The sequence below is a fragment of the Polypterus senegalus genome, chromosome 4 (assembly GCF_016835505.1).
Source record: "Polypterus senegalus isolate Bchr_013 chromosome 4, ASM1683550v1, whole genome shotgun sequence".
Classification (NCBI taxonomy): domain Eukaryota; kingdom Metazoa; phylum Chordata; class Cladistia; order Polypteriformes; family Polypteridae; genus Polypterus; species Polypterus senegalus.
Window position 1 is genome coordinate 81,239,191 of NC_053157.1, and position 25,910 is coordinate 81,265,100.

The 25,910-nt window shown below is 36.7% G+C and overlaps 1 protein-coding gene across 4 annotated transcripts in view; it reads left to right on the forward strand.

The window, feature by feature from the left end:
- pcm1 (pericentriolar material 1) overlaps positions 1 to 25,910 on the forward strand; it is a 203,021-nt gene that overhangs the window by 65,934 nt on the left and 111,177 nt on the right. For all 4 annotated transcript variants that reach the window (XM_039750949.1, XM_039750951.1, XM_039750950.1 and 1 more), the window contains exons 6-10: positions 1,698 to 1,811; positions 18,176 to 18,353; positions 20,548 to 20,657; positions 22,222 to 22,432; positions 23,412 to 23,577. In XM_039750949.1, coding sequence (XP_039606883.1) covers positions 1,698 to 1,811; positions 18,176 to 18,353; positions 20,548 to 20,657; positions 22,222 to 22,432; positions 23,412 to 23,577 — 779 coding nt within the window. The remainder of the gene's footprint in view (positions 1 to 1,697; positions 1,812 to 18,175; positions 18,354 to 20,547; positions 20,658 to 22,221; positions 22,433 to 23,411; positions 23,578 to 25,910) is intronic.

The following is a 25,910-nucleotide window of genomic DNA, read 5'->3' on the forward strand; positions in this document are numbered from 1 at the left end:
TCCTTGCAGATCCTTTCTAGTTCTGTCAGGTTGGATGGTAAACGTTGGTGGACAGCCATTTATAGGTCTTTACAGAGATGCTCAATTGGATTTAAGTCAGTGCTCTGGCTGGGCCATTCAAGAACAGTCACAGAGTTGTTGTGAAGCCACTCCTTCGTTATTTTAGCTGTGTGCTTATGGTTATTGTCTTGTTGGAAGGTAAACCTTCAGCCCAGTCTGAGGTCCTTAGCACTCTGGAGAAGGTTTTTGTCCAGGATATCCCTGTACTTGGCCGCATTTATCTTTCCCTCGATTGCAACCAGTCGTCCTGTACCTGCAGATGAAAAACACCCCTACAGCATGATGCTGCCACCGCTATGCTTCACTGTGGGGACGGCATTGGACAAGTGATAAGCAGTGCCTGGTTGTCTTCACACATACCGCTTAGAATTAAGGCCAAAACGTTCGATTTTGGTCTCATAAGACCAGAGAATCTTATTTCTCACCATCTCAGAGTCATTCAGGTGTCTTTTAGCAAACTCCATGCGGGCTTTCATGTGTCTTGCACTGAGGAGAGGCTTCCGACAGGCCACTCTGCCATAAAACCCTGACTGGTGGAGGGCTGCAGTGATGGTTGACTTTCTACAACTTTCTCCCATCTCCTGACTGCATCTCTAGAGCTCAGCCAAAGTGATCTTTGGGTTCATCTTTACCTCTCTCACCAAGGCTCTTCTCCCCCAGTAGTTCAGCTTGGCCAGATGGCCAGCTCTAGGAAGGGTTCTGGTTGTCCCAAACATCTTCTATAGACAGGTGTGTGGCTTTCCTAATCAAGTCCAATCAGTATAATCAAACATAGCTGGACTCAAATGAAGGTGATCTCAAGGATGATCAGAAGAAATGGAAAGCACCTGAGTTAAATATATGAGTGTCACAGCAAAGGGTCTGAATACTTAGGACCATGTGATATTTCAGTTTTTCTTTTTTAGTAAATCTGCAACAATTTCAAAAATTCTTTTTTTTGTCTGTCAATATGGGGTGTTGTGTGTACATTAATGAGGAAAAAAATTAATTTAAATGATTTTAGCAAATAGCTGCAATATTGCAAAGAGTCAGAAATTGAAGGGGGTCTGAATACTTTCCGTACCCACTGTATAAGTAACAAGTATACACCTGCAAATAACCACACACAATGACAATGTAAACAAAATGCAATACAAAATTTAGTTTCCTTCTAATTCTTGGGTTAAAAAACTAGGCACTGGTTAAAGAGTTTTCTGATTTTTATTGCTCAAAATATGAGTGAAATACTTTATTTTGTTTGATAAGCTTTTCATTAACCAATAGTTACATCTTGGATCTCAGTTTTTACCTTTCTGACCCCTTCCTATATCAAGAGAATCAGTTCTGGGGGGGCGGGAGGGGTTAAAATCTGAAATATTTATTTTCTTCCTTTCCAAAATATTCTCTGAGCCTTTAAAGTTCTATCCTAGCATAGTTATAGCCGTAAGAATTAAACTTCAATGCTGGAAGTATCTTGTAATCAGATTTCACATTTATACAAATTCTAATGAGTTTTTATATGTCTTTACATAAATATTTAGTTGAAAGAAATAAAAAAAGTGAAATGCTTTTTCCTGTTTATTTTCCTCTTTTTTTAAACAAAAATGACTGTACATCTTTTCTCTGTTTTTAATACTTATGTAATTGTGTGTTTACAGGCCAGAGAGAATGAAGATGAGGTGCGCACCATTGATTCTTTTGTAGGATCTGGATCTGTAGCAGAGAGCACCTCTCTAAATATAGAGGTTCAGTCAGAAGCTTCAGTTGCCACGGTAAGCTGTGTAAAGTATGTTTAATCGTGTTTACAACCAATTGCCCTGAAATTTCATGCACAACACTGAGCTGGAAAAGTATGTTAGAAAGTTTTAGGATGAATGGGTAAATAAAGATTGAAAAGACTTGCTTTGACTACGTCTTAAAAAGGTAAAAATGCAAACAATTTTTTTGTTTGATAAATTGATGTTGTTTTGAGTATATTTGAATTGTTTTAATATTTCTTAATACAGTCTTTGTGCAATTTATATTTTTCTATATTTATTATTTCCAGGTGTTTATTAAAGTATGATTAGGTATTTTGAAGTTAAGCTATGTATAAACTATATATACTGCTCAAAACAATTAAAAGAACACTTTGAAAACACATCAGATCTCAATGGGGAAAAAAAAACATCATGCTGGATATCTATACTGATATGGACTGGGTAATGTGTTAGGAATGAAAAGATGCCACATCATTGGATTGAAATGAAAATTATCAACCTATGGAGAGCTGAATTCGAAGACACCCTGAAAATCAAAGTGGAAAAATTATGTGGCATGCTAGTCCATTTTGCCAAAATTTCATTGCAGCAACTCAAAATCGTACTCGGTAGTCCCAGAGGTGTTCTATTGGATATTGGTCAGGTGAGCGTGGGGGCCAGTCAATGGTATCGATTCCTTCATACTCCAGGAACTGCCTGCATACTCTCCCCACATGAGGGACAGGCATTGCACCAGGTGGAATCCAGGACCCATTGCACCAGCATAGGGTCTGACAATGGGTCCATGGATTTCTTCCCAATACCTAATGGCAATCAAGGTGCCGTTGTCTAGCCTGTAAAGGTCTGTGCGTTCCTCTATGGGTATGCCTCCCCACCAAACCAGTCATGCTGAACAATGCTACAGGCAGCATAACATTCTCCTTGGGTTCTCCAGACCTTTTCACGTCTGTCACATGTTCTCAGGGTGAACCTGCTGTCATCTGTGAAAAGCACAGGACAACAGTGGTGGACCTGCCAATTCTGGCATTGTATGGCAACTGTGCTGGGCAGTAAGCACAGGGCCCTCTGGAGGACATCAGGCCCTCGGGCCACCCTTATAAAATCTGTTTCTGATTGTTTGGTCACACCAGTGGCCTGCTGCTCATTTTGTCGGGCTCTGGCAGTGCTCATCCTGTTCTTCCTTGCCCAAAGGAGCAGATACTGGTCCTGCTGATGGGTTAAGGACCTTCTACTAGCTCTCCTAGAATAACTGCCTGTCTCCTGGAATCTCCTCCATGCTCTTGAGACTGTTCTGGGAAACACAGCAAATCTTCTGGCAGTGGCATGAATGATGTGCCATCCTGGAGAAGATGGACTACCTTTGCAGCCTCTGTAGGGTCCAGGTATCGCCTCATGCTACCAGTAGTGATACTGACTATAACCAGATACAGAACTAGTGAAACTGAAAAGATGAGGAGGGAAAAATGTCAGTGTCCTCCACCTGTTAAACCATTCCTGTTTTTGGGATTGTCTCATTGTTGCCCCTCTAGTGTACCTGTTGTTAATTTCATTAACACCAAAGCAGCTGAAACTGATTAACAACACCCCCCCCCCACTACTTAAATGACCAGATCAATATCCCAGAAGTTTCATTGACTTGATGCTATTCTCCGATTAAAAAGTGTTCCTTTAAGTTTTTTGAGAAGTTTATATTTCCAATCGGAGAGCATTACCTTATTTTGCTTTTTACTTTGGTAGAACTTGACATTAAAATCTTACTGTTAATAGAAGTACAGTACACGTGTTGTCCTTCATTATACTGCATGATTCCATTTCACCCCCAGGACATGATTAGAAGTGGGTAGCCATCCTGAAAACTAAACTTACAAACTTGACTTGGATATTGTTTCTTGTGCTTTGTGTAAATATTGGGTATTTTTTTTTATTTCTTACATACACAAGAAATTATAATTTATACCAGTAATGTGTCTTTACTGTGAAACTGCTGGTTAACCTTACCTATATGAGCCAGAATACACAGTATTCTGCCTGACGGTAGTTGCACTGAGGTTCAGGCAACTGAAAGTACACCTGAGGAATGTCCAATAATCCCAGCTAAGAGTGAATGCGAATACTGTTTAGAGTGGTACTTCCTATTATTTGGCATCTGTCGATAAAACTTGTTAAAGTATAAAGACGTTAACATCAACAAAGCAGGTCTCCAGTTTTGATATTTTATGTGCTTTAACATTGAATTCGGTTACAAAAATGCAGAAGGAAATAAATAGATCTTTTAAAAAAATTTAAATATGTTTTTTATAAGATTGTTATGGACACACAAACAAGTCTCAAAGTAGCAATTCTCTTAATAGGTAAGTAAACATTAAATGCTAAATTTGATTATGTTTTGTAAGTTATTGTTTTTGTGGCATGTGTAATTGCATTTCACACTGTATTGCTTTGCATCCTCCCCTGCCATAACCTATTATCAATGGGGGAGGAGCGAAAGCTTTATAGTCGTCAAAAATATCTATCTCAGGTTTATGACAGATCTCAATGGTTTAGGGTCCCGTGATAAAACAACCATTGATATCTCAATGATGGGTGTGTATTTGTCGATGTGCCATAATTTCTTGAAGGCGGTCTAGACCTAATGTAGCTGGGCAGAAAAATACCAAAATACCAAACTCCAAACAGCCTGTTATGAAATGATGATGTGCCGATTAGTTTTTGAGCTAAATCGGGCAAGAGAAAGAGGCACTCTAGAGGAACCCTCAAATAATTATGCAATTAATTATGAGTTCTTCTTGACAATTGCTATTTTAATGACCTATTTTATAATCAGAAAGATCAGTATCAGCATGGTAAATAATTACTGAAATATTGTAGAATTGTTCAGGTAACTTGGTTTCTAAGGTGCAAAGCCTAACAGACACGTCCAAATTTTTTTTTTTGTACTTCATATAAACTGTTGCATTTAAGCATGATAAGAGAGTACTGTAAATGCAATACAAAGAACTCATTAAAGTAACTAATAAAATTAAACAGACTGAAAATAATATTGATAAGAAGTGTTGGGCCTAACACTGAAGGTATTACATCTTGTTTTTAGTTTTTATGTATTTCCATTTTTTCAGTTCAGCAGTGTATCATTCCCTTGAGCATGGGAAAGGCACTATATAAATAAAATGTATTATTATTATTATCTATTTTTCAATAGTTCATGCACAGAAAAACAGACAGTGCAACATAATTTGTCTGGAATAGCAGATGAAAAATGTACATTTTGAATATGAATATGTAAGTAATTTGTGTTGCTTTAAGATTTTGCTTGCAGTCACACACTTCCATCTTTTAAAACTCTTCCCACTGTTTAGAAAAGAGAGAGAAAACCTTTGTCATACATTAAGCACAGTGGCATCACTGTAAAAGGATGAGCTTAACACCCAGCATGTAGTAAAATTCTGATTCTGTACCATCCCCTCTTTGTCCAAGGTAGACTTCGGAATCTAAAAACGGGTCTCCAGCACCATCCACGCTGTCCTTGAAAACAGAAACCTGAGAAAAGCCAACTGTAGAGTTACCTGGTAATGGTACTACTCTGCTTTCTTTTAAAGCAAGAGTTCCCAAACTTTTTTCGGCCGCAGACCCCTTTACCAAAAACATTTAAAACCGTCGACCCCCTAGTCATTTACTTTTACTTACTCATTAATAAATTTTTACAGTACTAGATATTAAATATTTCACTAGATATCAAAACTTTTCATTTTAATCACTTGTAATTAATGATTGAAAAAGATAAAAGGACTATGGAATATGGCATTATCTTGTGCAATAATATCGAAACCTGCACTAACAAAAAGTAAAGCAAAAAAATACGAGCAGAGTTTTTTTTTTTTTTTTACATTTTTGATATTTATAAAGTAAATATGTAAATTCAAAATAAGTATAAATAGTCCAAGCTGTACTGTCTGCATTTCTTTTTTGGTTCAGTCATATTATTATCTGAAGAAATAAAAACTTTTATTAACAAACAATTTCGAGGGCCCCAGTGATTAAAAAAAAAAACAAAAGAAAACAACAAAGTATGTACTTACTTGAAACAGAAGAATTTTGTTCAAACTCGAATAAATAAACTGTGTCGTCCTGATTTTCTTTTTCGTGGTACTGCTCCTCAATAAATATATTCAAAGTTCAAATCACAAATAAGTACATGTCACATCAAACAAACAGATTTATAGTGTTTCATGAAAGCATGACCGTACAAGACTGATAGATGCTGCTAATATCGAATATCTGTCGTCTCGTCCCACCGCGAGCAAGCGCGTACATGCAATTGTTTTTCATGTCCGCACTTACTTTGATACGTTTGATAAGACAATGCACTGACATGTTTGTGCTGCATGTATTTTCATGCATTCTTACATGTTGACTCTTTTAATGACACATTTTACCTTTTCGTTCGCAAGTTTGATATGTAATGTGTTTTTATCAAAAAAGTGTTTTTTTGAATTATTTTACTTCTTAATTAGGTACCTATTGGAATCATAGATATTTTGAAGTAACAAACAAATAGCAGTAGTAAGGGGGTCTATTTTTGTTGTCGTCGACCCTCCACATTTTTTATTGAAACTGTCGACCCCTAGAAAGACCCCAGGGGTTCGATATCGACCACTTTGGGAAACCTTGTTTTAAAGGCTTCATACAGTCTCTAGGACAACACTAATCTAATCCAACATGTACTGCTTTTTGAAGCGTGCTTCTGTAAAAGTTTCCTTGTCAACAGCATTTTGTTCTATGGTCTCTCCTGGCAGACCAGGCAAAGAGATTTCTCTGCTGGTCACTATACTATGTACATTTATGTAGTGTATATATACACACAACACATACATAGTATGAGAAAATAGAAAATATCTGGAAATTTTCAGTGCAGCAAACTGCCATACTTCATATAGTTTTCTATACAGGGGTTGGACAGTGTGCTGCTAACTGGCTCAAAACACTTGACTAATGGCAGAAATTTAAGGTTGTCTTTTGTATTATAGTTTTTAATGCCTTAGATGGTTCATTGTACTTTTTTATAGTAACCCCTTCTGGATATTAATACAGTTCTGCTCCTTGTTTGTAGTTGTTACTTACTGTTATACAATATGATTCTTTTGCTGTCATGATGACTTCTGGGTTTTGAAAAAGTGCGCTGTTTCAGTTCAGCATTTTCCGGCTCAAATCATCTTTGATGCTTTCCTTTTTATGAATTTATTCAATTTTTATATTGTCTATATTTACTAGCCGTTCAAGGTCTTCAAGGGCCTACAGTCATGCAATACAGGAAAACTGCAACTTCCTAACAATGGGTGGATGCTGGAGGTCGTGAATATTTTAAGGTGTTTTCTTTTAATGAAACTTTTGGCTGTATAGTTTTCAGATGTCTTGGTGACAAGTTTTTTTTTTTTTTGGTAACATAAAAGGTGGACATGTGTTGTCCCGGTCATCTTGTAATTCCAATACACATTAAAGATAACTGCATTTTATTTTTAGATTTAGAACTAGAGTTAAACATATACATTTTTTTAATAAAAATCTATTTTTTTTTTAAATATAAATAGTATTAGGACTACTGGAGCTTCATCCTATATTTAACTTCAGCCTTCTGGAAATGTCATTTTTATTCTTGAACGCCACAGTGGATAATGATTATAAGTAGATCCACTATAATAGGTTTGCATTCCATCTCCATATGTTGTCTACTTAGATTTTCTTCCAAATACTCTGGGGATGAGACCACAAAGATAATTACGTTAATACCTGTCTTGCAAATAATGTTGTTGGAATAGGCTCCAGCCTACCCACAACTCAAGATTGGATTAATTGGTCTGAAAATGTTGCTAATTATTTTGCATATCCACAGGAAATGTGTGAGCAGAGAATTTTAATGCAGCTGTTTCAATAAAAGTGTTTTCATGCATTATTAATATATTAATGATCCTTATACTATTTTTAAATATTCCCACTTGTCAAATTTGTGTGTATATTTTTAGTATATTTTTGTGTAAGATGCAGTATTAGTCATTAGGTGTGTCATGATACAAAAATTTTAAACTTAACTACGACACTAACAAAAGTCTTAAAATTCAAAACCGTTTGATATCCAGTAAGTATATTATATAACGCAGTAAAAATGTATTTAATTTGCAATTCTGTTTGCATTAAAATCTTTACATTGATGGAAACAAATAATAATAATTTCAGTCAAATGCAAATACATCAAGAAATGCAATCTTTTGTAAAAGGTAAGATTAAAGTTTTTTTAACATTGATGAAAACAAATGCTTTTACAGAGGTAGCACAATGTTACGTAATCCTTAAATGTTAATTAAATAAGCAAGGTTTTGTAAGCAATATACATATTTTTAAACAAACATTAAATAAAAAATCAAGCTAAAAACATTGATGTGGTCTTTTATAAACAATTATTTAAAAAAAAAAAAGTAATACACAAACTGACTACTAACATATGTAAAGTCTTTGCATCAATTTAAACAGTGCAAATTGCATTTTTGTGAAAATAAAATACGATATCTTTAACTTGCCTTTTTTGTAATTTTTTTACAAAAAAGGCAACTCATTGATCCAGCAAGTGTTCCATACGCAAATTAAATTGTACGTTTTGTAAAAATTTGTGTCTTAATAAAATTACACACATTTCTGTCTCCCTTCACCTTCTGTCTGTTTAAAAACAGTATGTTTTTGTTAAATTCTGGGACATGCAATGCAATAATTAAAACGGGAAATTACACCAAAAAAAAAAAAGATGATTTCTGGTCAGGCTAACCAGAATGCATGTGAAATCAGGACATTTGGTCACCCTAATATTAACACATGTGAGTGGCTGGAAATGGGACAGCGATTCTAGCCATGGAGAATTGGAAGTGCATTCATAATGCAGGTTGTAGAATCGATACCATGAAGAATGAGTACTGAACTAATTTTAAAATGTTGAAATATTTACTTTTGACAACCCAATTAGACATGTCAAAAATTTTACATTTGTAATTGTCTTAGAATATATTCAAAGGTAGGGGTCAATAATTCTAGATCATCTGTTTCATGGTAATTGTGGTTAAATTAATTCTATTAATAAAGGTTTGAAAATCACATTTTTCAATTTAGTATTCAGTGTTAGAAAAAATATTTTGAAGCAATTTTTATTTAGTTCATTATAAGCTGTGATGTTCATTTGTTTGCAGTCAAGTATTATTGATCTTGTTTTTTTTTTTCTTTAAAATTTTACAAAATTGTTACAAAGGAGGGATCTTTAATTTTGAGATTTCGACCCAGAATTGAGGACAATCTAGGGAATTCAGCTCCACAAGAACATTATTCTGACTTAGATGTTACTACAACACCTAAAGAAAAAACAGAAACTTCTGCTATGAATGGCAGAGGAATATGGCCTTTTAGGATTAATAGCCAGGATCAAGGAGAGCACTCAAAGGTACATTAACCATTGCCTTTGAAGTTCTGTAAGTCTTATTTTTTTCACACCTATAAATATGCAGCATGCCTCTCTTATTTCCAATTTTCACTTTCCAATTTCCAAATTTCCTAACGAATCTCAGGTATTCTTTCTTCACTACGACTAATTTGAAAGATGCCTTAACTTTTGGTGCTTCCAATTCAAGATGATCTCTGTTTTGGGCTTTTCGTGTTTCACCATTATCTTTCATCAGGATGAGCATGTGCTATTTTAATTTTCTTCAGTATGCTGAAACATTTTTTTAAAATAGAGAAGTACAATAAATTTTTTCTGTTGCCTTTAAATAGAAATTATGTGATTTTAATGTTGTAACATATTAAGTCTTCTTGCATAGAAATGTTGGTGGCTAGTAGGATACTTTCCTATGCTTCTTAGTGGCTGTTTTTTAAACAAATATATGTATTAGCAAATTAACTTCATCTTTGTATGGGGGATGCAAGTTTTGTTATCCACAAATCAAGGCTTCAAAGACAATCCATGAATCATGAGGACAAATTTCTCAAGATTCTGGTTTTGAATTGAGCATATCATTTTATTCTTTTTAATTTGTTGGTTCTGTGTACCCTTACAATGTATTGGGGTACTGGTTGGTCAGGTTTTTAGGGTTTATGGGATGGATTGGGTTTTCCCCCCAGGGTGTTTAGCTGTGATTCTAATGGTATCTTCTCTTCAGATTTTGAGGACTAATAATTTTACATTCTATCATGGTTTTGGTTGTACATTTTTATTTTGATTTAAGTGTACTCAACAAGTGACACTTTCAGAAAAGTATCTTGATTAGTGACATATCACTGAATTTGCACCTCTGCCTAGCTATGATTTGCAGGAAATATAACTTTTATAGCAGCCAAGAATAGTGTATTCAGTGGCATAAATGTGCCTTACATTGTAATATTTTCAAACCTGTTTGATTCAGTTAAGGGTCATGGGGGAATGTAGCCTGTTCTGGTAACACTGGGTGCAAGATAGAGGCAATTCTGGATGAGGTTTGGGTGCATCGCAAGATCTGCGTTTTTACATATACACTTTTTACACTCACAGAGCAGCACATTTTAGATATATGGGATAAATACTGGAGTACCGGAGGAGATAACCCCATGTAAAATTGAGAGAATGTGTAAACTCCACATTCACATAAAAACTTGCAGTCCAACAGAGAACATTTGGTGCAACCACTGCACCACAGTGATGCCCATTTCATGATTGATACCTGTAATGTATCAGTTCAGAAAATGTAATTAATTACTGTCATTTTATTTCACTGAGAAAAAAAGTTTTGTTTTTTTTTTCTTCAGTTTTTGAAGTAAAAAAAAAATAAAAATTGCCTCTGAACTTTTATGATGCTGATCTATGCTGCCAATGATGTCTCAGTGTAACCATAATATAAGGTTAAATGATAGTTGCTCTTTCTTGTTTCCATCCCCACCTCCCAACAAGGCTAAGATCAAAGACTAGAATTGCTATCTTTTGACTTGCTGTAATGCAGGGTGTCAAGTCAATTAGGGTGTGCCCTAATAAAAATTTCCCTAGTGACAATGATAAACCAGAGTTTTAGAAATATCAGTAATAGTTTTTTTCCAACAAAGAATTCCCAGTAAAACCAAAACATTACGGTGTTTCACTGTTCCACATTTTTGGTTTCTAATTTTTGTAAGAAATACTAACAAGTCTGATATCTAAAAATTTGATGCCATGTACTAAAAAGTGAAATAAGGGTCTATTAAACTCCTCTTCTTCTTTAGGCTGCTCCTGTTAGGGGTTGCCACAGCGGATTCTCTTTTTCCATATCCTCCTGTCCTCTGCATCTTTTTCTGTTACACCCACCACCTTTATGTCTTCTCTCACCACATCCATAATCCTCCTCCAAGTCCTTCCTCTTTTCCTCTTACTTGGCAGCTCCATCCTTAGCATCCCTTTCCCAATGTATCCAGCCAACACAATCTCACCTCTCTGACTTTGTCTCCAATCTGTCCAACCTGAGCTGACTCTCTAATGTACTCATTTCTAATCCTGTCAATCCTTGTCACACCCAGCATGTTTAACACTACCATCTCCAGCTCTGTCTGCTGTTTTTTGGTTAGTGCCACCATCTCCAACCCATATAACATAGATGGTCTCACTTCCGTCCTGTAGAACTTCCCTTCTCCCTTGATGATACCCATCTGTCACAAATCACTCCTGACACTTTTATCTGTTCCCTCCACCCTTCCTGCACTCTCTTTTTCACCTCCCTTCCACATTACCTGTTACTCTGTACTGTTGATTCCAGGTATTTAAACTCATCCACCTTCGCCAGCCAGTTCTCCCAGCATCTTCACCACTCCTCTGTTATTCCTCTTATTTTCAGACATGTATTCTGTCTTGTTCCTACTGACCTTCATGCCTCTCCTCTCTAGAGCATATCTTCATCCCTCCAGGGAATCCTCAGCCTGATCCCTACTCTCGCTGCAGATCCCAATGTCACCAGCAAACATCATATTCCACAGGGTCTAATTTCATCTGTCAACCTGTCCATCACCATTGCAAATAAGAAAGGGCTCAGAGCCGATCCCTGATGTAATCCCACATGCACCATGAATGCATCCGTCACTCCTACTACAGACCTCACCACTGCCACACTTCCCTTGTACATATCCTGTACAACTCTTACGTACTTCTCTGCCACTCCCAACTTCCTCATACAATACCACAAATCCTCTCTAGGCACCCTGTTATGTGCTTTCTCCAGGTCCACAGACGCAATGCAGCTGCTTCTGGCCTTCTTTGTACTTCTCTATCAGCATCCTCAGAGCAAACATTGCATTTGTTGTGCTCTTTCCTGGCATGAAACCATACTGCTGCTTGCTAATCATCACCTCCCTTCTTAACCCAACTTCCACTACTCTTTTTCGTAATTTCATGCTGTGACTCATCAATTTTATCCCTCTGTAGTTACGATAGCTTTTCTTAAAAATAGTCCTAGTACACTTCTTCTCTGCTCCTCAGGCATCCTTTCACTTTCCAAGATTGTATTAAACAATTTGGTTAAAAACTCCCCTGCCATCTTTCCTAAACACCTCCATGCTTCCATAGGTCTGTCATCTGGACTCATGGTCTTTCCATTCTTCACCCTCTTCATAGCTGTCCTTAATTCCTCCTTGCTAATTTGTTGCACTTCCTGATTCACTATCTCCACATCATCCAATCTTCTCTATCTCTGGTTCTATTCATTCATCAAGTTCTCTTTCCATCTGCCCAACACACTCTTCTCGCTTGTGTGTATGTTTCCATTTTTATGTTTTATCACCCTAAGCTGCTACACATCTTTCCCAGCTTAGTACATCTGTCTGTCCAATCAGTACAGGTCCTTTTTCCCCTCCTTGGTGTTCAATCTCTCATACAGCTCATCATACGCCTTTTCTTTAGCCTTCGTTACCTCTCTCTTCACCTTGAGCCTTATCACTTTGTACTCCTGTCTATTTTCTGCATCTCTGTGATGCTCCCACTATTTCTTTGCTGTCCTCTTCCTCTGTATACTCTCCTGTACTTCCCCATTTCACTCACTCACTCTCCTCCTCTTCTTGATGTCCATCTTCCTACAGACCTCCATTCTATGCTGTCTAACTACGATTTCCTCTGCCACCTCTTTGCAGTCTACAATCTCCTTTGGACTAACCCTCCTGCATAGGATTTAATCTACCTATGTGTATCTTCCTCCACTCTCCCTTGGGTATACTCACCCACCACTTCATCCAGCTCACTCCAGAAATCTTCTTTCTTATCCATTGCACACCCAGCTTGTGGGGCATATGTACTAACAACATTCCTTCAATTTCCAGCTTCATAATCAACACTGACCAAAACTCTCTTCACCTTCAAAACACACTTGACGTACTATTCCTTCAGGATAACCCCTACCGCATTTCTCCTCCCATCCACACCATGATATAACAATTTCAACCCACCTCCAACCCACCTGACCTCGCTTCCCTTCCATTTATTCTCTTGCACTCGCAATGCATTCATCTTCCTTGCCTCCATAACATTAGCTAAGTCTCTCCCCTTACCAGTCATACTGCCAACATTCAAAGTTCCTACCCTCAGTTCTACTCTCTTTACCTTGCTCCTCTCCTCCTGCCTATGGACATACCTTCCACCTCCTCTTCTCCTTTTTGGGCCAACAGCAGCCCAATTTCTGCCAGCACTCTTTTGGCTAACATTACTGGTAGTGGCTGTTGTTAACCCGGTCCTCAACTGATCCGGTATGGAAATCTGTATTGTTGTTCTCATATTGATCTGGCACAATCTTACACTGGATGACCTTCCTGATATAACTCTGCTCATTAATGCAGGCTTGGGACTGGCACGAAGAAACACACTACTTTGTGCATCCCTGTGGCTAGGTCATAAGGGTCTGTTAAAGTGTAGATTGTAATTGGCTTTTTTTCCCTAGACTTGAGGTTAATTTTTTCTTTCATTTTTTTATGACAGAGTGGTATTCATTGCTTAATATGTTATTTCTTAAGCTTTTTTTAAATCCTTCCTTAATCAGACATTTTTCAAGTTTGGAAGGATGATAGTCAAAAGTTTTCTCTGCTTTCGTGGGTGAATTTTACATATGAGTGCATCTTCTTATCACTGCCTTTGGTTTAGCTGTCTGAGCTAACCTTTGTTCAATGAATGACGAGAGAAGTTGGTAATTAATACTATTAAAATCAACCCTCTTCTCAGTGGTCAATAAAAATATCCAAAAAAATTGTATTTCATTGCTCTCAGAGAGAATCATTTTTTCTTTATGGAGCAGCATACATTTTTTTGTAATGTTGCTATTTGTTTAACTTGATGATGGAAGTTTCTATGGAGAACTTTTAACAGGTAAGTAATATGCTCTTTCGGTTTCTAGATTAGATTTTCCTTAATGACATCTCTCAGAATTTTAAATAAGATTTCTAGTTTCTACCCCTTCGAATATCAAAGACATCTTCAAATTTTCCTTCCTAACTTAGCACCTAATTTTTTTCAAAGAACTTTGTTTCTGTTGCAGTTGCTGCACTGCAGAATGTGAGCATGTTTTTAATTTCCTTAAGCTGTCCAAGTTTTTGAAAGCCCACGAAAAAACATGTAAACCCAGCACACCTTAAATCCATTTGCACTTCTCCGCCAGCGTCTTTTGTTTTGTAAATGTGTTGATAAACACAAGCATCCTACTATCCCATCCTCCCACCGCCACAAAAATCGCTCTTCCAGCTCAAGCCTTGTTTATTTGTTAGTGCGGTACCGGGAGGTATATAGTGTAAATAGTATATCGTTATTTGGAACACATGCATTTCATGTGTGTACCATGTCTACAAAGATCTATGTAAGTGTAGCATGACAGAGATGTTGAGCACATGCCTAAAAGACAAACTTTTTTCATGTTTTAGTACCAGTGACAAAATTTTGACATGAAATGTATAATGTGCGAAGAATGAAGTCCAAATATCAAATAAGCACTTTCACAAAAGGTACCAGTATAACAAAATAAATACACTTTTAACACTATAAAGACGCTGACGGAGAAGTGCGAATGAATTTTAGGTGGGATGGGTTTTACGAGTTTTTTCGTAGGCTTTGGTAATTCTAGTGTTAATTAGACATTTAGTTTCTTCCTGTGTGTACGTCATAGCATTTTACATTTCCTTTATCTCCAGCCCCACCTAAAATTCCAAAGCACTTTTTGTTTGTTGTGTTTTGTAACCTGATCCAGTGGCATGTTGTATCTGTTGGTATTTTAAGAATGATAATAAATGATTCACAGATTTCTTTGAGCAAGGAGAACACGAGGGGTCTTCTGTTTGTCTTTGCATTGGCCTAGCAGAGCTGTTAGATTTAGAGCAAACTGGTTGGGTCTCTTCCATCACTTAAAGTAAGTGTCAGACGTTTTAGGTCTTGCCTATTTCTTGTACATTTATGGTAGGCTGTGTTGTGTTGGTATATTTGGACTTGGCTATCAAGTACTCATTTTTTTTAAAAGAAGATGACATTCAATTTTTTGAGGACATGTTTATTGTTCAGATTGATTTGATGACTTTTAGTGTGGCCCAAGGAAGATCAGACAATACATTACCTTTCATCATTAATGGTATTCTTGACATCATCTTAGTTGAATTTAAGATGACCGCATTTGTATCATTCCATCTAGGAGGGATGGTCAAAAAGTTGTGAGCCTTAACTAATAAGAGGAGTGCCACTAAAACAGAACTGTTTTTGTGTTTCTACATGAATTCCAAATGTAGTTTGGAAGTTTCCATTATATCCTGAAGAAATTAACAAAGTCTCCCCATTTTTCACATTTGATTATTTTTGAACCTACTATTCTGTAGCTCCTAGTTGGAAGTGTTTATTAAAGCATCAATATATTCATTAGTTATTATGAATGTTTTTGTGTTTTGATAAATATTGCTCACTTTATTAGATACAGTCCAGGGCCTCATGTATAACGCTGTGCGTAGAACTCTCACTATAACATGGCATAAGCACAAAAGTGGGAATGTGAGTACGCACAGAAAAATCCAGATGTATAAATCTGTGTGTACACAAACTTCCACGTTCTTCTGCTACATAAATCCCGGTAAGCGTGAAAAGTAACGCACGTGCATGCGCCTGCTGTCCTGCCTCAACTCCTCCCAGAATTACGCCTCTTTGAATATGCGAATCAATATAAATAGTCCATAAGCACAGCCTTCTGTGAAAAGACAATGGGAAAAGCATGGGGAAAATATAAGAATATAAGCGAATACCAAGTGGAGGCAAGGAAAAACATACTATTTGTTTGTTTAAATAGTGGTATAATCAACAAAAGGAAGTTGATCGAGTGACAGAGTGTCGGAGAAACTCGAAAGCTCAAGTTCACAGAGTCGCACAGTGGCCAAAATAAAAAAGAAGTCACATATCAAAGTCGCCGTGAAAAGGTGAGTCGTAGCCCACCAACTGAGTGTCGTCATATGAAAGCTTATTAGGGTACAGACAAAAAAAAATAGGCATACAGTTGGGAAAAAAAGCACAAAATGTCAACTTTAATCTTGAAATTTCCACTTTAATCACATAGTCTATTTTGTCATTAAAGTAGAACATCATAAACTTCATCTTAAAATCGTTTAATTTACTAGTTTCTCAAATCCCATCATAACTAAAGCAGCACGTTAAAAGATTTGTTTTGTATTTGATCTTCTATGTGCTCTATGTGTGGGAATCACTACGTGCTTCTGGGCTTTCTCTTCCTCCAACAGGACACAGAATCCATTACATTTGTGATATTCCAGCTCTCTGAATAATTAAAATCCTGAGATGTATACTTGATATTATTTTCATGATGATAGGAATTAAATTATTAAGCATGGGAACATGGTGGAGCAGTGGTTGTTCATGTCTCACGCAAGATGCTTGCTGCGCCATGTGCGACCTTTGATGAAATACTTGATGAAATACTTTATTGTAGCAGTACTGTCTCTTTCTATTTCAAGCGTACTAACCCCCAATTCCTGTCCTTACTTTTCTTTCTCCAAATATCCAATTGCCACACAATCAACTCTGTAATAGACGTTAAGCCATCTATAAACTTTGAACACCGATTCTTCAAAACTTTTAAGGAACATTGAAATATCTTCGTAGTACGCGTTTAATTATTCTATCCATCTATCCTTTCAATGTCGCGCCAGCACATGCAAGAATACAGCGCGGGGCAGGAACAATCCGTGAACGGAGCGCAAGCTCCTAGCTAGCGCTGCAACACCATGTCCTGGCCCAGGGTTTGTTTCCTGCCTTGCGCCCTGTGTTGGTTGGCATTGGCTGCAATATAGATTATTTCAATGCAGTTAGTTTTATCTGTATAATAAACATTTTGCTGCATTATTCTTAAAAATGCTCAGGTTGTGCAATATTACAACTGTAGTGCAAGTTTACAGTGAGGTAATTCTACTTATATATACAAACAGTTCTATAAGGAGCACTTGATTGAGTGAATTTATAGTTCTTGGGATGAAACTGTTTCTGAACCGCGAGGTCCGTGCAGGAAAGGCTTTGAAATGTTTGCCGTGTGAAAGCAGTTCAGTAGACAGCATGGCTGAGGCAGCGTGTGCTTGATGCTATATACCGATAATTCTCTTTCTCAGATTCTGTGGAGCTGTGATTCGTCACTCAGATACAGTGATATAAATACTCCGAGTGGTGCACGCTGTAGCAACCCCTAACGGGAGCAGCTAAAAGAAGAAGAAGGTGCAGTGAGAGTAACAACGCTAAAGCAGCTATTGTATTTAGAATAGTTTGACCATTCCATGGGACATTATATTGTTACTGGTTAATTACAATCAGATACATTAAACTAATAAACAATATGCAGTTAATTTCAGTGTATTTATAAAGCTGCATCAGCAATGTGGATCTGAAAAAGAAAGAATAACCACACAGGAGCAGTAGCACTGCTTTGACACTGGGTGGCGCCAGTCTGCAAAACTGAGAGGAGAACTTGCGTACGCCAGGTTATGAGGTACCATGGAAATGTGTGTGGCTTTACGCCAAGTTTAGATTTTATACATCGTGATTTGAACGTGAAACGTTCTTACGCAACATTTTTGTGCGTATGCATTGTTTATACATGAGGCCCCAGCTCTGTTGGTCTTTAATATGAGTGTGAGCTGGTAAGAAATTTGATGCAGTGACTTGCGTTAATAAAGCAACTTTATTTTATGGAAATACCATGGAGCTTCGCAATCATCACAAATAGATGCCTCTTACTTTTTTGACATTTACAGTTAAATGATGTAAATTACCATCTGTGCTTTAGAAATGTGTAATATGTTAGTAGCTTTATTTTTAGTATGGTCATAGATTTATCTTTTTGCAGGGACGAGATTTGCATCGTGATGCAAAGGAGGAGCTTGAAAATCTTAAAAAACAACATGACCTTTTAAGAAGAATGTTGCAGCAGCAGGAACAACTGAAGGCACTCGAGGGAAGACAAGCAGCACTACTAGCAATGCAACACAAAGCGGAACGAGCAATAGCATTCATGGATGAGACAGGTATAATATGTGAAAGACATTCAAGGCTGATAAGGCTCTGCGTAAAAGTCTTTGGAGTACATGTACTTGGAGTTTGTGCTCTTGTGTCTTTTCTAAATGGAATGTTTCTAGGTATATTTTTTGGATTTAAGTAGGATCTTTGTCCATAACATTTTACAGTACGAGTTTTACTATTTAGTTTGGAATTGTTTTAACATGTTTACAGGATAACTAGATGAATTTTCTGCACTCCTGTTTTTCTAAATATTCTTAGTCAACTTCTACAGTCTTGTAATAGAAGTAAGAGCAGTCATCCATCTCGTGTAGCAGTCTGATTTCCACATTCACAGTTCTTCAATAGCCTTGTCATTACTCACAAACAGTTTTTGCTTTGCGCCCTCCCCCACCTAAACCTATTTTGATCACTGGTTTTCGATGGATCTGGGCTTTTTAGGGTCCCCTGATATCGAAAACATTGATATCTCGATGATGGGTGTATGGGTGGGGGTGTGTGTGTGTGTATTGGCCTGTGTGTCAAAGTTTCTTGAGGACAGTCTAAAGCTAAAACGGCTGGATGGAAAAATACCAAATTTGAAACTTAAGCCTGTTATGTGATAACAATGTGCTGATTAGTTTTTGAGCCAAATCGTGCAAGAAAAAGAGGCACTCTAGAGGAACCTTCAGATACCGTAATTCTGCAATTAATTATGAATTCTTTTTGTCAGTTGCTATCGTAATGACCTATTTCATGATCAGAAAGATCAGCATCAGAGCAGTAAATAACTACTGAAATGTTATAGAATAGTTAGGGCCTTTATAAGTCATTTACTGTAGCGCCACAATGATTACTTTTCAATTATATTTTTTTTCTTTTAATATATATTCCATTAATACCCTCTGAGTGTTTTATAAGATATCAGGATTAATCAGCATATTGGATGGCAACAGCAATGAAGGGATCTGTGCTGGGCTTTATCATTTGTGAATTTTTTTAATTAACTGCAGACTATAGTGCAAAGAATGGCCTAGCCATTTTCAAGGTCTGATGGTCAAGAATCAACAACACAACAACATATTCAGACGTCATTGTTTTAGAATTCACAAAGACAGGGGTGGTTACTAGAGAGTTAACCCCAAATACTGTTATTGACATGTCATTGCTCTAAGTAATATACCACTTCAGCAGTGGAACCCGCTGCCTGTCTCCTCAACTGCATGTCAACTCAACTGACTGTTTTGCACTGCCCTTCCCTAACTTGGATCCATGTTCTTTGTCAAGTCACTCACTGTTCTGATCAGTTAAGAGTGTGACACACACTCATACTTGTTTTTCCATCTCTGTGAACTGTTAGTCCAAGCGAGGATCTGTCCCGCTGCCAGAGTACACATAGGGATCCTGTAGAGAACAGTGGCATAAGTGCTTTATCATACAATATGCAGTAAGTGATGGCCCTAGATGTTCCCTAAATGTTGTGTTGATGTTGTTCTGGCCAATGTTGCAGCCCTCTTTTGTAGCACGTTGCTGTTAGAGAGAGACATTATAGTATGCCATTTCAATCTCATAAATTAGATAATATTTCAGTTTCAAAGACAAAAGGCCTAACGTAAACTAAGTGATATCAGAGTAATTCAATACAGCTTAGTTTTTGTATAGCTCTGAACAATTTTGAGTCATAATACAAGTATAGATTAAACCTACAGTGTGCTGTCTGTATACAGTATGTGGCATGCATTTACATGTCATTTGCCCTTAAATTGATAATTAACCAGATAAGAACTAGAAACTGCATTACAAAGAGATGCCCTGTAATGAAAACTTCCACTTAAGCTCAAGTTTTCAGTAAAAGTAAATCTTGTAGTTTGCAGTTTAAGAAGGTACGCGAAAGCAAAACAAAAACTGGTAATGCCAGTCTTTCATAATCTCAGAATATGCAATATTTGAAGACTAGCAGTTAACAGCACTTTATTATCACCATTGTGTCTTTATACATTTGTTTAACCACCTGTGTATGTTATTTACTGATTCCTACTCCCCCGCAATAAATTTAGTGACAGCCTATTTAACATACTCATCTTTGTGAAGTGAGATATATTGAGAACTTCCTGTGCATATAGTATGGAGAAGATTATTCCGTGCTTTTGCAGTATAATGAAAAACATTTCATATTAACTGCAGAAAAATATACAGACATTTTTTTTTTTTTTTTCCCTTCAGTTATCACTGAAACTACTGGAAGTGTGTCAGGAGTCAGCATTACATCAGAGCTGAATGATGAATTAAATGATTTAATACAGCGATTCCACAATCAACTTCATGATTCACAGGTAGTTTTTATTCAGATAATTTATTTCTATTTTTGTCCTGAAATGTAAATCATGTGACGGCTATCTTTTAATGGTTATTTATTCTGTTAAAGGGTTATCATGACATGTTAAAGACCTGTATTAATTCTTCTGAAAATTAAGTCAAAGAAACTATCACTATACAGGTTTGGTTCCCCTACAAAAGTACTTGAACTACATTTAATGGGTATTTCTTTTTTGTTTTAATGTTCTTGTGAACAGGGCTTTGTGAAGTGTCATTTTCAGAAATGTTATATATGTGGTTGATGCTTTTTCTTCGCACAAATAAATTCAGTACAGTAATCCCTCGCTATATCGCGCTTCGACTTTCGTAGCTTCACTCTATCGCGGATTTTATATGAAAGCATAACTAAATAAATAACGCAGATTTTTCTCTGCTTCGCGGGTTCTGCGGACAATTTGTCTTTTTACTTCCTGTACATGCTTCCTCAGTTGGTTTGCCCTGTTGATTTCATACAAGGGACGCTATTGGCGGATGATTGAGAAGCTAACCAATCAGAGCACGCAGTTAAGTTACTGCGTGCTGAATGCAGTGTTAACCAGGAAGTCTCGTCTCGCTCATTCAGCATCAACGTGTTTCGCTGTGTAAAGAGTTGTGCTCTTTTGTGTTTATCTTTGTACATAGTCAAGCCCTTCATTATGGCTCCAAAACGATCTGCTACTGCTTCAGGGGCCGTGCCTAAGCGCAAACGGAAGATGTTAACGATTGCCGAAAAGGTAAACGTTTTGGATTTGTTGAAGGCTACGATTCTTTTTTTTTAAAAAGTAGGAAAGGAATATAAGATCTACGGCCGCAGTGTTCTTTTAACCAGGGTGCAAAACGAGTTGTAAGTGGATGTAATAAGGCAGTAGTCTGGATGGAATCTGCTTTAGTGATTTGGATTGAAGACTGCCAGAAGAAGAACGACGGCAGTGCTACACAATCGCCTGAATTGGCTCCTTTAGAAGGACTGTAACGCTCTCTTTTATTGTGCAGTAAAATTAAACTCATTGTTAATTAGACAAGTCATCGTGTCATTGTTGGGTAGTAACCATAATTAATTTTCTACTTACAGTACTTACTACATGTACATACGTTTAGTGTCACTGTACACACATTTACTGTATACTATTTTTCTTGCATTGTACGGATTTATTGCTGGTGGCCTGTCTATCGTAATGGCTGTAACATATGTGATATCGGAGACACTCAATATCTTTAAAATAATATTTAGGTTTTACTGTATATAAACAGTGGGTTTATATACATAATTTCAATGAATCTTACCTAATATCTAAGAGAATACAAAGGGATTATGCTGTATAACTCTGCGGGGAATATTTATAAACAGTGTGGGAGAGTTTATAAGGGCTTAAAATATATAAAAATAACCATACAAGCATATGGTTTCTACTTCGCAGATTTTCACCTATCGCGGGGGGGTCTGGAACGCAACCCCCGCGGTCAAGGAGGGATTACTGTATTTGAACTTGGCAATTGTGTTTTTCTTAGTTTTTTTTTTTTTCATCATTTACTATTTTCCAGGCTAAATCTGTTCCTGATAACCGAAGACAAGCAGAAAGTCTATCCCTTACAAGAGAAGTTTCCAGAAGCCGAAGTACACCACCATCAGAGCAGCCTCCCCTAGAAAATGCCAAGCTTATTAAGCTTAAGGAGCTCCAAGAGAAAAAGCATTCTATGGATAAGATATTAGAAGAGCTTCACTGCTTGAGAGACCAAACCCTTAACAATTCATGTGAGTTATAAAATATAGTTAAGAGTAGAATGTAAAATGCACATTATTTAAAGTACTTGTCTTCTCTTTCTTAAACTTCCTGACTAGAACCCTCTCTAAAAATTGTTCTGTACTAATAATTCCCTCCCCGTGTGTGTTAAATGGATGAGTAAGAAAATTATTTTGTCTTGCGTCTTTGTCTGGAGAACAAAGGTAACAAGCATTTTGATATAATATATGCCAGTGGTGACCAATGCTGTACAATGGTAAACAATATGAAAAATATCTTGGTGGGGGCAAACTCATGTTACTTGTGTTGCATAATCCACATGTTATTTATCCAGTTGTTTGCTCACAACATGCGAAACACATGCATCATAAACAGGAAGCACAAATCACATGGGACTGTTTTTTTGAATTGTTGATCCCTCTCTCCCCTGCATTCATTGCTTAAGCGTCATCTCTTAAATTGAAAAATGAAGTCCCATGTGACTTGCGTTTCTTGCATGATGTACACCGATTTTTCCAAATGCATTACTTTAACAATACTTAAGCAAAAAATGCATGTGTTTTGTTCTAACAAAAAGACTGGATAACTGACATATGATTATGTGAAACAACTAACATTAGATTTTGTTTTTATTCATTGACCTTTTTCCCATCATTTGCCACTGCACAGTATTGTTCATCCTTAGGCTTGTATTTTATCGTAGTTTGTTGGTTTTTTTATTTTTTTTTAATCTTCGTTCTCCATGAAAACTTGCATCATTACTACAAAACAGTAATGGGTGCAGTATTCCATTAAATGGGGGGCCAACACTGAACGCCAGTAGACACTATTATAACAACTGTCACTACAAATAACACAGAGTTAGTAACCGATGAAAAAAAAAATATACATACATCATTTTTGGGTCAATATTCTTTTAAATTTTCTTTGCATTTTGATATGTGCCTTTTAACATTTCTTGTAATTTTTATTTTCTTATATTGGTATTAGCATCTTGTCAGAGAAGTATGGATCAACGAAGTATAGTATCGGCACCTGCAGGAGCAGCAGTGAACCATGATCCAAACAGCCGGTTGTCAGTCTCTCGTGTGAATTCAACTATATCACACAATGAAAGTGAAGTGGAGGAGAATGTCAACCCCACTGAGAAGCTGAGGTATATTCTGCTCTGTTTTTCTGTTACTCTTTTTAGTTTGGAATTAGGTTTTCCAGTAGATATATTATGAATAATAAAAATGGCTCTAACGTTGAGTGCATAATACAAGAGAAGATACTACCATGATTTGGATTAGAAAATTTGTCTTGTTACACTTGAAGAAGCTTTTTTAACTTATTGCAGAAGTTACTTAAACTAAGAATTTGTCTACTTGTTTAGTTAAAGATACTTCTAAAAAAACAAATTAGCTATGAGCAACCATACATAATTTTTGTTTGCAGTACAACTCAATTGTTTTACTGCTACTCTAAAAGTCACTCATTACTTGGTAATTCAGTACTTGAGTTCAGGAATTTTTTTTTTTCTAACTCTCGTACTTTCAAACTCCATAAAACTTGTTCTTTCAAGTAATTACTGTCTTTAAAGAACTACAGAATTGTGAAATGATTAAATACTTTGCGTAATCATACATCATTTTTCTGCAAAAGCTGCACTTATTGTTTGACATATTCGTTTGCAAAATATATATAACCAATCAAGAAGCAATTTCAGGAGTTTGTGCACATGGTCCAAATCACTGTTCATTGGTTAATAAAAAAACTGAATCTGAACATTTACAGTATCTTAATACTTTCAACAAGAGGTATGTGAAAGATACTAGATTTCCAAAATATGAAAACTATCTATCAGCTTTGGTTTCAGTTTATAAGAACTATATGTTAATTTTATGTTCCAAGAACTGTTCCAAAATAGAAAGATAGTCTTTTGATCTGAGATTGAAGTTCTAAGTCGTGCCTCCAAAATACTCTGCAATTTAAAAAGATTATTAGAAAATATGCAAACAAAGGTAACCATGAACAAGATAATAAAGAGAAAGACCTGGGACCTCATGCATAACGCCGTGCGTAGAATTCACACTATAACATGATGTAAGCACAAAAGAGGAAATGTACTTGCGCACAAAAAAATACAGATGCCTAGATCTGTGCATTCGCTAACTTCCACGTTCTTCCACTACATAAATCCCGGTCAGTGTGGAAATTAACGCAAGTGCCTGCTGTCCCACCCCGTCTCCTCCAAGAATTACGCCTCTTTGAATATGTACAGTAAATCAGTATAAATAGCCCATAAGCTCAGTGTTCTGTGAAAAGACAATGGCAAAACCACAAGGAAAAATAGAACAATGTCAGCGAATACCAAGTGGAGGCAAGGAAAAACGTACTATTTGTTGGTTTAAACAATGATATAAACAAGAAAAGGAAGTTGATCAAGTGACATAGCATGTCTCTTTCAAACTTACTAACCTCCAATTCCTGTCCTTCCTTTTCTTTCTCCAAGTAACCAATCCCCACACAATCAGCTCTGTAATAGACATTAAGCCTTCTGTAAGCTTATAACGCAGATTCTTCAAAACTTTTAAGGAACATTGAAATATCTTCGTAGTACATTTTTAATTATTCTATCCTTCACGCCAGTCCCAGTGAAGCATACAGTGCGAGGCAGGAACAATCCGTAAATGGAGCGCCAGATCCTTGCTAGCGTAGCGACACCGTTCCTTGAAGTTTATTTAAATAATCTATATTGTTAATAATTAAAGTTTAATCTGTATAATATAATAAACATATTTTGCTGCATTTCATCTTAAAAATGATTTCGTCATCATATGTAAAAGCTTTATAAAGTGACTCAGGTTGGGCAATGTTATAACTGTAGTTCAAGTTTACAGTGAGGTATTTGTAGAAATAAGTACAAACAGTTCTACAAGAAGCACTTGATAGACTGACTGATTGAGTTTAGAGCTCTTGAGATGAAACTCTTTCTGAACCACGAGGTCCGTACAGGAAAGGTTTTGAAGCGTTTGCCATGTGAGAAGCAGTTCAAATAGGAAGCATGGCTGAGGCAGTGTGTGCTTGATGCTGTATACCGATAAATCTCTTTCCGATCAGCTGCTCAGAGTGGTGCAGTGAGACTAATATGGAAAAAGATGATCCGCTGTTGCAACCCCTAACAGGAGCAGCTGTAATAGGAACAGCTAAAGCAGCTATGGTATTTGGAATAGTTTGACCATTCTGTGGACCATTATATTGTTACAAGTTAACTACAATCGGATACATTAAACTAATAAACAATATGCGGTTAGATTCAGTGTATTTATAAAGCCGTGTCAGTAATGTGGATCTGAAAAAGAAAGATAAACCACACAGGAACAGTAGCACTGCTTTGGCGCTGGGTGCCGCCAGTCTGCAAAACCACGCAGAGAACTTGCTTACGACATGGTATGAGCTATCATGGAAATGTGCGTGGCTTTACACCAAGTATAGGTTTTATACTTC